Source organism: Mesoplodon mirus (genome assembly GCF_964341445.2).
Source record: "Mesoplodon mirus genome assembly, chromosome: 1".
NCBI classification, from domain to species: Eukaryota; Metazoa; Chordata; class Mammalia; order Artiodactyla; family Ziphiidae; genus Mesoplodon; species Mesoplodon mirus.
Window position 1 is genome coordinate 76,907,307 of NC_138976.1, and position 15,326 is coordinate 76,922,632.

General features: G+C 43.4%; 1 protein-coding gene across 2 annotated transcripts in view; it reads left to right on the forward strand.

Annotated features, from left to right (window-relative positions):
• The first annotated feature begins 213 nt into the window (after positions 1–213).
• ENTREP1 (endosomal transmembrane epsin interactor 1) overlaps positions 214–15,326 on the forward strand; it is a 61,625-nt gene continuing 46,512 nt past the window's right edge. Inside the window, exons 1-2 of one of the 2 annotated variants that reach the window (XM_082606162.1) lie at positions 214–722; positions 11,340–11,396. In XM_082606162.1, the coding sequence (XP_082462288.1) occupies positions 306–722; positions 11,340–11,396 (474 nt within the window). In that variant the 5' untranslated portion in view covers positions 214–305. The remainder of the gene's footprint in view (positions 723–11,339; positions 11,397–15,326) is intronic. The other variant, XM_082606163.1, reaches the window with a different exon arrangement.

Genomic DNA, 15,326 nt, shown 5'->3' on the forward strand with positions numbered 1-15,326 from the left:
ACCCCATAGGGTGGCGGCGCTGCGCGGCGTGAGCGAAGGGCGCGCGTGGGTGTGCCCGGGTGGGAGTGGGGCGCGCCCGGGCGGCCGGAGGCGGACCCGCCGGCTGGCAGGTGGGTGCGGCCGGCGGGAGTCGGGGCGGCGGCAGCGGCGGCGGCGGCAGCAGCAGCAGCAAGTGGTTGGGCCCTGCGCATTTCCTTCCCTCCCCCTGGGCCTCGGAGCCCGCCCGCTTGCCCAGTGCGCGGCGCCCGCGGCTCCGCTCCGCGTCCTCTTACCGCCGCCACCGGCCGCTCCTTCCCCGCCCGTCCATGTCCCTGCCCGTGGTGCTCCCGGGCTCCTGCTGCCCTGTGGCTGGGCTCTCGGGCGGGCCGCAGGCCGGGGGCCCGGGCGCCGCGGCCACTGCCGCCCAGGAGCCACCGCTGCCCCCGCTACGGCCGCGCTGGCCCCGGGCCGCGCTGCAGCCCCCGGCGCGGCCTCGCTGCGCGGCCACCGCCGCCGCCGCCGGGGTGCTGGCCCCGCCGCCCGTGCTGTCCTCCCGCCGGGCCGCCGCCGCCGCCGCCGCCGCGGCCCCGGGCTCGGCGCTGCTGCCCGCTCGCCCGCTGTTGTCGCTCGGTCTGCTGCAGCTGATCCTGGGCTGCTGCATGGTGGCACTCAGCTTTGGGGCGCTGTCGCTGAGCAGCTCCCCGCAGGTGAAGAACTCGTGCCCGTTCTGGGCCGGCTCCTCGGTGAGTGCCGCGCGTGCCCCGCTCGCCTCGACAGGGCCCACCCGGGGAGCGGGGGGCTCGGGCCGTTCGCCTCCACTGCCCCGTGATTGATCGCCCCAGGGCTGCCCTTCGGGAGCACAGCCCCTCAGGCCAGTTGAAGTTTTTGGAGGCGTTGAGGCTGGGGGGAAAAAAAGGGGGTAAGAGAGAGAGGAATTCTGGAGTGAATTGGGTTGCACCTGGACAGTGTCTATTCCTTGTAGGCTAAAGGGTTTTGTTGTTTCTGTCAAACTAATAGAATAAACCCGATTTTCCGGCTCTTTGGGAGATTGGAAGGATGGGGGTGGGTGACAAAAAAGCGGGAAGAAAATGAGTAAACTTCTTTCAGCTGTTGAGTATTTACTTCGCTGACAAGGTCCGCACGGGGAGGGCAAGGATCTTGATCTGTTTTGTTCACTGATGTATCAACAGTGCCTGGCACATAGTAGGAGTATTTGTGGGGTGGATGAAGTGACAGGTTGGCGCACGTCATTTGTTTTTATTCCGCACTAAGGCACAAGTAAATGTGAAGTGTCTGGTGGTGTAGGGTAGCTCCACTGTATCTGGGGACGAGTTTAGGACGTAATAACAGGGTGTGTGAACGCACCCACGTACTTGGTCATTAAAGGAGGGCCCTAAGCCCGCACTAGGTTCCTGGAGCCACGCAGACTGATGGGCAGAATTTAATTCTCCAGAACCCGAACCTATCGTGGATGAGCTTGCCCAAGTCCCAACTAGCCGGAGATGTCTGCCCCGCTCCGGTACAGGCCCTACCGGCCCTGCCTCCTCCGACAGGGAAGGCTGTTCTGGGGCAAAAGGCTGCTGCCCTCGAGCGTTTATGGAAACTGGTGGCTGCTCATCCCTGCCTCCTAACCATTTCACAGCTTCCAAGGCATCCTGCGTCTTGAGGTTTGCTGAGGATTGAGAGACCTGGAAATAGGTTTTCGTGGAATGATTGTGGAAGATGAATATTTAAAGTAAACGGCCTTTCTCTAAACTAAATCTAAAAGCCTGGCAATGCCTATAGTTTTTACTAAGATCTGTAATGAATGTGTATTTTGAATGGCTGAAAATTGTCCTTGCAGGTCCACACAAACCCAGATTCAAGACCAAATTTTAAGAATATAGGGAGAACTAACTGAACCCAAAGTAATTGTTTGAATAAGAACTGCAAGAACATTAGGTACCTAGAACCTGGCCTGACATTTTATACTTAAACTGATGCCAGTTTGTTCTTCTTTTTGAAATACTTTGATGCTGGATGATCATACTGTGGTGGGTGGAATTCACAATCTGTGCATCGTGTAAAAGGAATCCCACCCTCCTGGCCCTACCCTTGGGCTCTCCCACTGGCCTCTGGGAGTCCTTTAAAACTTCAGAAAGGAGTATTCCCAACAGGGTAGGGATTAGATCCGTTATGCTCCTTAGTCCACTTGTCAGACTAAATTCAGCCAAATGGTGGCTGCATTTTATTTCTCTAAATACCATGGGCCAGAAGTGACTGTTGCATACATTTTTAGGGATTTGCTCTTTGTAAAATCATAATCTCTTGTCTTCTCAAAGATAGCTAGTTTAGGATTATTGAAAACTATTTTTTCCCTCCTAAAATTAAACCCCTAAATCGGTGTACTATTGTGAATTATTTCAGAGGTAAATATACTTTAGATGTCAGTCAAGCCATTGTTAGATTTGATGAACTATTTAAAAAAAAAAAAGAGGAATCAGCCAGAAGATAAAGGCTGCTAGCTTGGGCCTGCTGGCTGGGCACATCCTTGTCTCTGGGACTCAGCAAACCAGAGCAGGGAAAGAATGAGTGATTTGGAACTGAGTCTCTTCCACAGGGTCCTTTTCCCACATTGTGCCCCCAACTCTATACGCAAACTTGCAACTGTTTGTTATTCTTATTTGTTGTGGCCTGTTTCTGAGGTTGTCCTCAGAATTTGCAAAGTGACAACAGAACCAACAGATAGTACATGTCCAGAACAACTGAATAGGATCTGAGAATGGCATTAAGTCCCATGACTTTCCTGGTGTTGCAGGAAAAAAGTCTCAGCAGTAACATACCTTTTGAATTTATGTGTGTGAGAGAGATTTTTTTTTTAACTCTGCTTTATGGAAAATTTTAAATTTATTCAAACACCGTACAATGAATCTTCTTCATATACCCCTCACCCAGCTCTAACAGTTGTTTTATCTCCTGTACCTCTTTCTGGCTCTGCTGCCGGCTCTATGTGTTCTTTTTTTTTGGCTGCACTGGGCAGCTTGTGGGATTTTAGTTTCCCGGGCTCTCGGCAGTGAAAGCGCTGAGTCCTAACCACTGCACCACCAGGGAATTCCCTCTATGTGTTCTGATAACTCCAGAAGGAAGGGTGTTCTAAGCAGGGTAGAAATTAGCTTCAGCGTGCCCTCTAGTCCGTTTGTCAGATTCACTTCCCACGTTATTTTGAAACAAATCTCAGACATCACATCATTACACCTGTAAATATTTCAATACATGTATGTTTTTAGAAAGAAAATATAAGTGGACTTGAGAGACAGCAGAGAAGTGACCAGGAAGTCTTAAGAACCCCACTCTACCTTTAAAATTTTATTGTGAAAATTTTAAATCTCAACAAATATAGAAAGAACCCCCATTGACCCGTCACCCAGCTTCAGTAGTTATCAACATTTACATGGTCACTGTATACTCACACCCACTCCCCCTTGGTAACACCCACTGGATTATTTTAAGGCAAATCTCCAGTATTGTAGTTTCAGCATTAAATATTTCAGAATGTATTTCTAAAAGAAAGGGGCTTAATAGTTAAAAGGAAGGAGCTTGATAGCACGTTGTAACTAATTTAAAGACAGCTAAACTAAAGTTTTTATGAGAAAAGCTTAAAAATTATGACTTGAGGACTGCAGAGTATTTTTTTTATGACAGCTTTTTTGAGATATAATTCACATTCCATTTAAATCTACTTATATCACCCATTTAAAGTGTGCAGTTCAATGATTTTTATTAAATTCACAGTTTTGCAACCATCTCCACAATCAATTTTAGAAAAATTTCATCACCCCCCAAAAGAAACCCTGTACCCATTAACAGTCAGACCCCATTTCTTCCTTACTCCATTATCCCTAAGCAACCACTGATCAATTTACTTTCTGTCTCTATGGATTTGTTATTCTGGCCATTTCATAAAAATGGGCTCATACAACAAATGGTCCTTTGTGACTGGCTTCTTTCACTTGGCATAACATTTTCAAGGTACATCCATGTTGTGACATGTATCACTACTTCATTCCTGTTTATGGCCAAATGAGATCCTATTGTGTTGCTATACCATGTTTTATTTATCTCTCAGAAGTTTGACTGGCATATGAAAGTAGGTAGTTGAGTGGCAGTGCCAGCTTAAGTCTAAGGTTACTTCAAACCCACGTAGGAACACAGTAGAAGGATATCCTCATATTTCAAGCTTTGAATGAGCATTATATGCCTGAGTCTGCTGTATCAACTAAGTCAGCAAATCTTTTGGCTGCAGCAAAAATTTTGCTCATAAGGGACAAATATATTCATTTGAAAGGACTATTTTGTCAAACACACTATAGTTCAAGAATATTTTTCCATATATGCCGCTGTGTTATTCTCACCTTGAGCCCGAGATTTGGAGTCTTCCTTCACTTGTCTGAACCTTGAAGGTGTATTTTATCTATTGTAATATATGTTTGAGAATTAACAAGTCCTATAAAGACTCTTTTCCCATACTTTACATACTTACTTTCAGCAACTTTGAAGGGAGTGTTTTTAATGTGCCCATTGTTTCTGAGCGCTCTGTGATCATTTATTTTCTTGCTGGTGTCCTTGGTTAATGACTCAATCTATTATTATTCCCAAAGTTCATGAAACTAAGCGAGTAGACACTTTAAAAACATGCTGAAGTTTGACCCAGGTGAGGGCAGAGGGAGGATCTCCATGTCTGTGTTCAGGCCACGCTATCCCGGCTCCTGATTTGGAGGCATAGTTAGTTAATATTAGTTAGATTCCACTGGGACTACGGGAGACCAGCCTACCACACTGTTTTAGATTAATGAAAGAGTAGAGAGAGTTGCATTGGTTCGTGTCTCCCTCAAAAAACAAAATTCCTGACTCTGATGACGTATATGATCCTTGGGAGATATTTCAGGCAAGTGGTAGAGAATTAGTTATTGTTTTTTGTTCTTCTCTGGGGGCCCTGATAACCTTTATCATCTACATACATTCATGTCTCTCTGTTGAAGTCACTGACCTGAACTCATGGTCCCCCCTCCCTTGAGTCTGTGATTCTTTGGCAAGATTCCAGTTCCTTATAAAGAGACAGACACTGGTGAACCTTAAGGTAAACCTATTAAAAAAAATTTACAATGACAGAATGTAAAAAAAAGCATGAATGGTCCAGAGTGGAAACTAACACAAAAATTCTTAGTCTCTACCAGTTAAACAACAGTAAGTACATTTTTTTCTGTCATAATCATCAAATACTACTTTAATATTGAAGGAGTATTTTTAAGTATAACTTTTGAGATGAATTTAATTTTCTTTGGTCCTTTATTTTACACAACAGCAGAGTCACATGATAAGTTCTTTTTTTATTGGAGTATAATTGGTTTACAATATTGTGTTAGTTTATACTGTACAGCAAAGTGAATCAGCTATACGTATACATATATCCCCTCCTTTTTGGACTTCCTTCCCATTTAGGTCCCTACAGAGCACTGAGTAGAGTTCCCTGTGCTATACAGTATGTTCTCATTAGTTATCTATTTTATACGTAGTATCAGTAGTGTATATATGTCAATCCCAATCTCCCAATTCCTCCCACCCCACCCCCTTTCCCCCTTGGTATGCATATGTTTGTTCTTCTCTACGTCTGTGTCTCTATTTCTGCTTTGTAAATAAGATCATCTATACCAATTTCTTCAGATTCCACATATATGCGTTAATATATGATATTTGTTTTTCTCTTTCTGACTTACTTCACTCAGTATGACAGTCTCTAGGTCCATCCATGATGATAAGTTCTTGAGCAAGTCATTGAGCCTCTCAACCTCAGTTACTCATCTGTAAAATGGGTGGGATGATTCTTGCCTCAGAATTGATTTTGTGAGAGTGTAATTAAGAGAACATTTAGGAAAATGCTTCGTTGCTGAGTCCTAGCCCCAGGCCTGGCACATACTAGAACTTCTATCAATGTTTTTTAAACATCAAGGCAATATTTAATTAAGGTAAGGTGAACAGGCTAGTTTTTTTTTGTTTGTTTGTTTTTTGGTGGGACATTGTGGTAACCAACAAGCATACATGAGAAATACCCAGTTGTCCACTTTGTCAGATCTTTTACTGAGTTACCCTGGGCAGATAAAGAATGATACATGCCCACATACATTTAAAAAATATATGCAGTGTAAAAGCTATAGGGCAAGATAGGTTATTAAGAAGTGTGAATATTGTAAATATGGGACACCTATAACATGGCTCTTTTTAACTCTGTGTTTAGATACGGCAACTTTTGACAAACAATTCAGAACATTTTTGCCCTAAGGTATGTTAATGGATTAACACAGAAAAATAAGGTAGTAGAATTATATGCTTTTGACTTTAATGATTTGATTTTTAAGCTGGAAAGTTAAGGCACATTCACCACATATGGTGGGTAACAGTGATTCTTGCCTGGAGTATCTTAGCATCCTTCTTTGCAATATCAGAAAAAAAGAAAGGCCTCTGCTTTTCCCCATAAGCTACAAAGAATGGGTCACAAGTGAGTGAAACCAAAATTGTAATAAATCTCATTATAGTGATATAGAGATAATTTGGTGTTAGAAAATAGGTTCTCGCCTGTTTATTCTGAGCAAGTTGCATCTTGCACTGGGTGGAAATCATGCTGATGGAGTTGCTTTTTCCTGTTGATGTACTCTTTTAAGAAGCACAGGAGTGAAAAATACGTTTAGGCTTACATAGTCATCTTTGAGCAAGTTCATCTCCTGTTTTTGACCTTCATTCATTCATTTATTCATCATCCACTCAGTTGTTCGTTGGCTCTTGCCATAACTAATTGAGTGCCTCTAGCAGCCTTTAGTGGTACTTGAGTGAATATTCAGAGATCCGAGCCCTCATGAGATTGCAAGTGAGTGTAGAACACAATTGAACAAGTAATAGCATGATGAGGTAATGGAAGGCCAGTGTCAAGGGATCTTGAGTCCCTTCTGATGGAGCTCCAGCTGCTGCTGCCATTGATGGAAGCGGAGGCATTGAATACTCTGCCTCCTCCTCTTTCGCTTCCCCATCCTCTCTCCCCAGTCATGAATTGCACACCCCCCCCCCGAAATGTGAACCTCCATTCGCTTCAGTCTTGAGCTCTTAAAGGATTCATCCCTAGCTGCAGCACTTTTATTCCACATTCCAGAGGCTTCCTACTTCCTCTGCTTCCCCTTCTCTATCTCACCACTCACGGGGTTCCCCAAGTGTGTTGGGCTTACTTAATCTTGAAGAATGGGAGAAATTGAGTAGAAGTTGGTGTGTGCCTTTGTTGCAGGGTTCAGGACTGAGGTGGATGGAACTACAACTCCCACCTACAACTAGAATGTAGATTCTTGAAGCATCCTATAAAGAAGGGTGGTTTACAAAAATCCTGTTGAAATTTAACATTTGTGTGTGCTGAGTCTACAAAACAATTCAAATGGAAATGATATCTTTAAGTATTTTGTCTTCCAACCCATGAATGTGGTACATGTCTTGATTTATTTGGGTCTTTAATATTGCTCAATAAGCTTTATATTTCTTCCTACTGAGGTCTTAAGTTTCTTTGTCACATATATTTTGAGATTGTTGATATTTCTTTTTTTTTTAATTTATCTTATTTTTTATTTATTTATTTTTGGCTGTGTTGGGTCTTCGTTGCTGTGCACGGGCTTTCTCTAGTTGCAGCGAGCAGAGGCTAATCTTCTTTGCGGTGCGTGGGCTTCACATTGCGGTGGCTTCTCTTGTTGCGGAGCACGGGCTCTAGGTGCATGGGCTTCAGTAGTTGTGGCACGCGGGCTCAGTAGTTGTGGCTCACAGGCTCTAGAGCGCAGACTCAGTAGTTGTGGCGCACGGGCTTAGTTGCTCCGAGGCATGTGGGATCTAACTGGACCAGGGATCGAACCCACGTTCCCCGCATTGGCAGGCCGATTCTTAACCAGTGCGCCACCAGGGAAGCCCCTGTTGATATTTCTTATATGTCAAATACATTTTGTACATTTTTAACAATTATTATTTTTTTAATTAATTTATTTGGCTACGTTGGGTCTTCATTGCTGCGCGCGGGCTTTCTCTAGTTGCGGCGAGCGGGGGCTACTCTTTGTTGCGGTGTGTGGACTTCTCATTGCAGTGTTCTCTTGTTGCGGAGCAGGGGCTCTAGGCACGCGGGCTTCAGTAGTTGTGGCTCATGGGCTCTAGAGTACAGGCTCAGTAGTTGTGGCACATGGGCTTAGTTGCTCTGCAGCATGTGGGATCTTCCCAGACCTGGGCTCAAACCCCTGTCTCCTGCTTTGGCAGGCAGATTCTTAACCACTGTGCCATCAGGGAAGTCCCAACAATTATGTTTTAAATTTAGTTTGCTCATATATGCAAAGTCCTCTCTAAAGAGAAAGGGAGGGAGGGAGGGAGGGAGGAAGAAAACTATCTAGCTTAGGGGACTTCTCTGGCAGTACAGTGGTTAAGACTTCTCCTTCCAGTGCAGGGGGTGCGGGTTCGATCCCTGGTCGGGAGCTAAGATCCCACATGCCTCGGGGCCAAAAAACCAAAACATAAAGCAGGGGCCTCCCTGGTGGCGCAGTGGTTGAGAGTCCGCCTGCCGATGCAGGGGATACGGGTTCGTGCCCCGGTCTGGGAGGATCCCATATGCCGCGGAGCGGCTGGGCCCGTGAGCCATGGCCGCTGGGCCTGCGCATCCGGAGCCTGTGCTCCGCAACGGGAGAGGCCACAACAGTGAGAGGCCCGCATACCGCAAAAAAAAAAAACAAAAAAAAAAAACAAAAAAAAAAAACATAAAGCAGAAGCAATATGGTAACAAATTCAATAAAGCCTTTAAAAATGTTCCACATCAAAAAAATCTTTAAAGAAAAAAAGACTGTGCTCCCAATGCAGAGGGCCCTGCTTTGATCCCTGCTCAGGGAACTAGATCCCACACGCCACAACTAAAGATTCCACATGCCACAACTAAAGATAATGCATTCCAGAATTAAAGATTCTGCATGCTGCAACTAGAGATCCCGCATGTGGCAACGAAGATCCTGCATGCCGCAACTAAGACCCGGCACAGCCAAAGATAAATAAATAAATAAAAATAATAAATAAAAAACAAATTAAATTCCTGAGTTTAAAAAGAAAGAAAGAAAGCTTAGTTCTTTTGTCCCAGAGACTCTTCATTTGAAATGATAATTGTATCTGTCATGATCTATTAAAAACATTTTATTTATTTATGTACTTATTATACACGTGCCCCTTTCAGCTTAGCAGTGCTACTCCTGGGACTTTATTCAGCAGAGATAAAAAGCACTTGTTTGTAAGGATATATGGCCATGATGTTTACTGCAATATTGTTTGGGGGCAAAAAACTGGAAAAAGAGTGAATATCCATGAATATGGAAATGATTGAATACATTAGGTAGTGGTTGTACAAAGGAATATTATGTAAACATTAAATGGAAATGAATGAGAGCTAGTCCAGTAAACATGAAGTGATTTCCAGTGAAGTATTTGTTGAGAGAGAAAAAGAAGAGGAGGAAGAGTATCTTTTATGATTTTTTTTTTTTTGTAAATATCATACCCCTGTGCATGTGTGTGTATAATTCAAAGCCAAGTAAGGAACCTGGACCCCAAGATCTCATGGATTCCAAGTTCCAATTTGTAAGTAGATGTCACCCGTACCCTCTAGACAAGCCCCATCAAGTGTGTTTCCAGGAAGAAATCGTTTAGAGGAAGGAAATATCCTATTGAATTTAAGATGATGAAAGGATATAGTGCCCAGTGAGCAGGCAGCTGATAGTATGTTTAAACATAGACATGAGGGCTTCCCTGGTGGCGCAGTGGTTGAGAGTCCGCCTGCCGATGCAGGGGATGCGGGTTCGTGCCCCGGTCCGGGAGAATCCCACATGCCGCGGAGTGGCTGGGCCTGTGAGCCACGGCCGCTGAGCCTGCGTGTCCTGAGCCTGTGCTCTGCAACGGGAAAAAACATAGACGTGATACAAAGAAATTGTCTCTTGTCTGCCCATATATGTTTTTTGGTCCTTGATATAAATGGGTAGACTAGTCCTCTACTGGTTTGTTGTGAAATGATTACCCTCAGTCAATAAATGGAGAACAGAGAGTATCGCAGGTAGGCCTGTGAGCTTTGGGTTTCAAGTAGCACTGTAATCCTTACTGATTTGTAGTTAAATAAATAGTTATTGTGAAATGGTGCATTTGAGTGATTTTGGTGTAAGGTGCACTTGAAAGAAAATCCTCATAACTGCTTTCAGCAGATGCACTTTATTACATACACAAAGGTCATCAGAGTGACCCTGGGCTGAATAATTACTTTGCTTATCCTTTCCTAACTGCTTAGTGAACTGTGTTATTCAAAAGGCTGATGTTGTCTTCCAGATTACGTTTTGGCAAAATGCTGGTTCTTCTTTACTGAGGATTTTAGGTTATTGTTTATTGACGTGTCATTTTGCAACATGAGATATTTCTCACTGTAGTCCCTCTGCCTTTGAGGAATAAAAGTTCAGGAACATTTACTAATTACCAATCATGTGACAAGCACTTTGCTAGGAGCTGGGGATTCAGAGAGACAGGACAGGCATTCACAGTCAGTGGGCAAGACAAAAATGCAATGAGTTTTTTTGGGGGAAAAAGTTATTGTAGAGGGCTTACAGGAGTGTGGGGTGTTAAGATTAATATGGCTTATCGGAGGTGATGACTGTGTGTTGGGGCCTTGCAGAATGCATAGGAGTTCTCAGGCAGCTAGGAGGGGAGTTGGGAAGAGAGGACTCTGTGACAAAGAGAAGCACAAAGTCCTGGAATGCCTAGAGCCTGGCCAGTCTGAGGAAGGACAAGTATGCCTGGAAGGAGGGTGGGTCAGGAGTACATGGAAACCAGGCTTGCGAAGTAGGCAGGGGAAGATCCTAAAAGGCCTTGTTTACCATTTTGAGGAATTGACTTGTCCCGTGAAGGATGGGTACCCACCAAATGAAGGGAGGGTTGCAGCCAGACATTCTTTTTATGCGGCTGACTCTGGTGACAGATTAGGTGCTACTGGGGGCAGGAAACCTGGATAGGAAATACTGATTCCTTAACTCAGAGGATAGGCTAGTTTCTGTTCGTATGTTCTTAACCGACCTTAAGAAAAAACATACGTAGTCAGTGAAAAAGTTTCAGGAACTTGGACAAGAAAGATACTCTAAAACCATATACCAGGGCTCATACAATCAACAGGAATATTAAATGTTTGAGTTAGAAGCTTTTGAAATTTCAGTATTTTTAAAAAATATATACTTCAGAGACTGGGGATTAGTTTATTGGAATTGGCCCCTTTTCTAGATTTATGATCCTGTTTATCCTTGTAGGTGATACTCTCTGGAATCATAGGATTAACAACTTGGAAACGGCCTATGATACTCCTGGTATGTACTGATCTTATAAATTTTTACCCTTTGTAAAATGTGCTGTTTATGAAGTATGTTGAAATAAATTGTTGAGGAAGTGCTAAAGCTTCCTCATTCATTAAAAAAAGAAGTTAACAATGGACAATATTAGAAGCCAGATGTTCTCATGACAGTAAAGTAAGATTATAATTTTGCTGCTTTTCTGATTCACTTTAAGCTTCTTATACACCCAATTCTATACATGTGTTTCAAGTTCCAGGATTAGATCTATTGTAAAGATATAACAAAAGCAAAGCAAGGGCTTCCCTGGTGGCGCAGTGGTGGAGAGTCCGCCTGCCGATGCAGGGGACATGGGTTTGTGCCCCAGTCCGGGAGGATCCCGCATGCCGTGGAGCGGCTGGGCCCGTGAGCCATGGCCACTGAGCCTGCTCGTCCAGAGCCTGTGCTCCGCAAGGGAAGAGGCCACAGCAGTGAGAGGCCCGCGTTCCGCAAAAAAAAAAAAAGCAAAACAAAACTAAATGGCTGGGACTTCCCTGGTGGTCCAGTGGTTAAGAATCTACCTTCCGGGACTTCCCTGGTGACGCAGTGGTTAAGAATCCACCTGCCAGTGCAGTGGACACGGGTTTGAACCCTGGTCCAGGAAGATCCCACATGCCGTGGAGCAACTAAGCCCATGTGCTACTACTGAGTCTACTCTCTAGAGCCCGCAAACCACAACTACTGAGCCCACGTGCCACAACTACTGAGCCCATGCACTGCAACTACTGAAGCCCGCTTGCCTAGAGCCCGTGCTCTGCAACAAAAGAAGCCACCACAATGAGAAGCCTGCGCACTGCAACGAAGAGCAGCCCCTGCTCACTGCAACTAGAGAAAGCCCACACACAGCAATGAAGACCCAACGCAGCCAAAAATAATAAAAAAATAAAAAAAAAAAGAATCTGCCTTCCAATGCAGGGGACACGGGTTCGATCCCTGGTCAGGGAACTAATACCCCACATGCCGCGGAGAAGCTAAGCCTGTGTGCCGCAACTACTGAGACTGTACGCTCTGGAGCCCACGTGCCACAACTAGAGAGAAGCCTGTGTGGCGCAACGAAGAGCCCGCGTGCTGCAAGTAATAACCCAAAGCAGCCAAATTAATTAATTAATTAATTAATTTTAAAAAATAGTCTTAAAAAAACCCCACTAAACGGCTTACTCTGGGCATTTTGAACATACACAAAAGTGAAGGGAATGATATAATGAACTCCCTGTACCAATCATCCAGCTTCAACAATTATCAATCCTTAGCCAATCTTGTTCAGTTAGACCCTTACCCATTCCCCACCCCTTCCACATTCTTTTTTCCTCCACATTCTTTCAAAGCAAATCTCAGCTTAAATCATGAATACATTATTTTTTATTGTTACAGTACTTGGGTTGGGCAATCTCAGAATTTCCTTGCTTAGATTTCCTATATTCTCTCTTTATCACACCTATATTATATTTTCATTGTAATAGAGACATATATTGTTGACTTTATCCTTTTTTTAGTTATTCAGGTAAAATTCACATAGTATAAAATTAACCATTTTAAAGTGTACAATTTGATGGCATTTAGTAAGTTCCCATCCTTTATTTTTATTTATGTCCTTTTGATTCAGGGAATACTATAAAAAAGATAGACAAATGCCAATGGAGAGGCCAACTTACAAGGATGAGGTAGAGGATTTAGGAAATTCAATTTGAAGTATGCTTAAAAAATTTATTTTTCTGTATAGCATCTCTTATTTTTCTCCCATCCATTTTGAAATAGGGTTAAATAATTTTCTGAATTCATTCCATTTATATACATAACGCAGCCAGGCTGTCCTTCAGACCACTGTTTGCTAAGTGATGGGTAACAAATATAAAACTAGTTAAATTCTTAAATACAAGGAGATGGAGCACATTTCAGGATACAGTAAGAATAATGGAGCCCAATACTGTGTTGACGACCTTGAAAAACTGAACTGAAGAGTTTTCAGACCCACAAGACAATGCAGGCAACATTTTACAGGTCCATCAATTATTGCATTTGGTGAAACTTTGTTAATATTTCCAGGAGTAAATGATTGATACAGCATTTTAATATATTAGCAGGATAGGAGAAAATGAGGCTTTGGATGAGTCTTATGGCATGAGTTATGAGTGCTTGGGGTTTGTTTTACAACAACTCTCTAGGTTTACAGTCACTGCAGAAAAATTTTTGATGGTGTTCAATGTTTATACTAATGTTTGGTTCTGGGCGTCATCTTTGCACTGTCCTTTTCCATTGGGTCAGTATTGAAATGCTCAGTAATACGAACCTCAGGTATTTAAAATCAGAAAACTATCTCATCTAATGCTATTTGTACTTTTAAAATTCCAAATGGTGAAGAGAATATGAGTGCTTGTTCTAGACAGATATTAAGAAAGTCCACCTTTTAAAATATTTCTTTCTTTAACATTGTTTTCTTTTGGAAAGGTGCCCTTGTAAATTTATTATGTGAGCTCAAGCAACTTTAAATGAAAATGACCTTAATAAAAATGTATTTCTCATCCTTGTTAAGTATATGTACTTTGTCACAAAGTTGTAACCAGTTTGTACATACCATGTTGTGCTCTGCTTTTTCTGTTTAATATGAAATTAAGTTCACATTAGTAGCTATTATGTTTCCCTGTACGAGGAGTCCACATGCCTATAACTTAGAATTGCTACGCAGCATTTTGTCATATTTCTGAATTACCCTCAGTCATAAGCCTGTTGGACATCTGAGCTTCGAAGTTTTGACTGTTAAGAATTATGTATTTAGAAGGTCATTTAGTGATCATTTTGAAATGTTAATTAACATCAGTTTATAAAGAAGATAAATTAATTGGCAGGAATTGTGCAAGGGAAACTTTCTGAGTATATCAGTAGGTCATTTGACCCTTAGTCAGTATCATAGAGGAAAAAGCAGTCCACGGGAATCTTAGTAGTATATCATTATAACCTCTGCCAAATGCTTTTGTTATGTTAAAAAGCCACATGAAAGAAACTGACGCACCAGTCAGACACTCCTAGTTTGAGTCCTAGTTCATTTACAGAAGAGCTATGTCACTCTGTGCAGCCACTTAGCTTCTCTGAGTCTAGTTTTCTTTTCTGAACAGAGGATAATCTAGTGACCCTCAATGGATACTTTACCTTTTTTTTTTTTGTTCCCCACGCATCCCCCTTTCTGAGTTTAGGGAATATGCCATCAGATGATTTGAGTGGGAGGCTGTGTTCATTAGAGAAGCCAGAAATGCCCGTGTGTTTTTGCAGACCCGGGCTGGTCTGGTCAGTCACAGCCCTACCGCCATTCACGTCCCACACTCGACCTACAGGGGCGCCTTCTGACTCTGACACAGCCAGGCTGTCCTTCACAAACCTAGGACCTTCTTTCCCTAGCTGTTTGCTTGGCTGCCTTCTTCTCTTCTGGGTCTCAGCTCAGCAGTCATCTCAAGAGAGAGACCTTCCTTGACCACCCTGACTGCAGTGACCCCTCCTCTGCGCCCCTCACCGGGTCCCAGCACTGAATACTGGCTTCTTCTTGGTCTGTAAGTAGCCTGAGTGCGCCTCACCTGTCTCCCCCAGTAGATGGTCAGTCAGTTCTGCGAGGACAGGGGTCTCTCCCCAGGACCACTGTGCTCAGGACACACTTACGTTTGAACGGTGGCATTAATTTGGCAACCAGTAAGAAATTCAGATCCTGGGTAGTTCTCAAAGTTTCTCTTTTACATTTGTCTTAAATTTTTCTCACTTGTTTTTGTTCACTTGAACTTTGTACTTACCACCTTTTACCACCACTTCAGGGTGGTTAGAGAGTATTTTGGTAGTGAAGTTTGGGAGGGGGCTGGTTGGTCTCTTTAGGGGCTTTCAAGAGGCAAGCTGTTCTCATTTTAAGTTGTTGGGTGTCCAGAACATTTG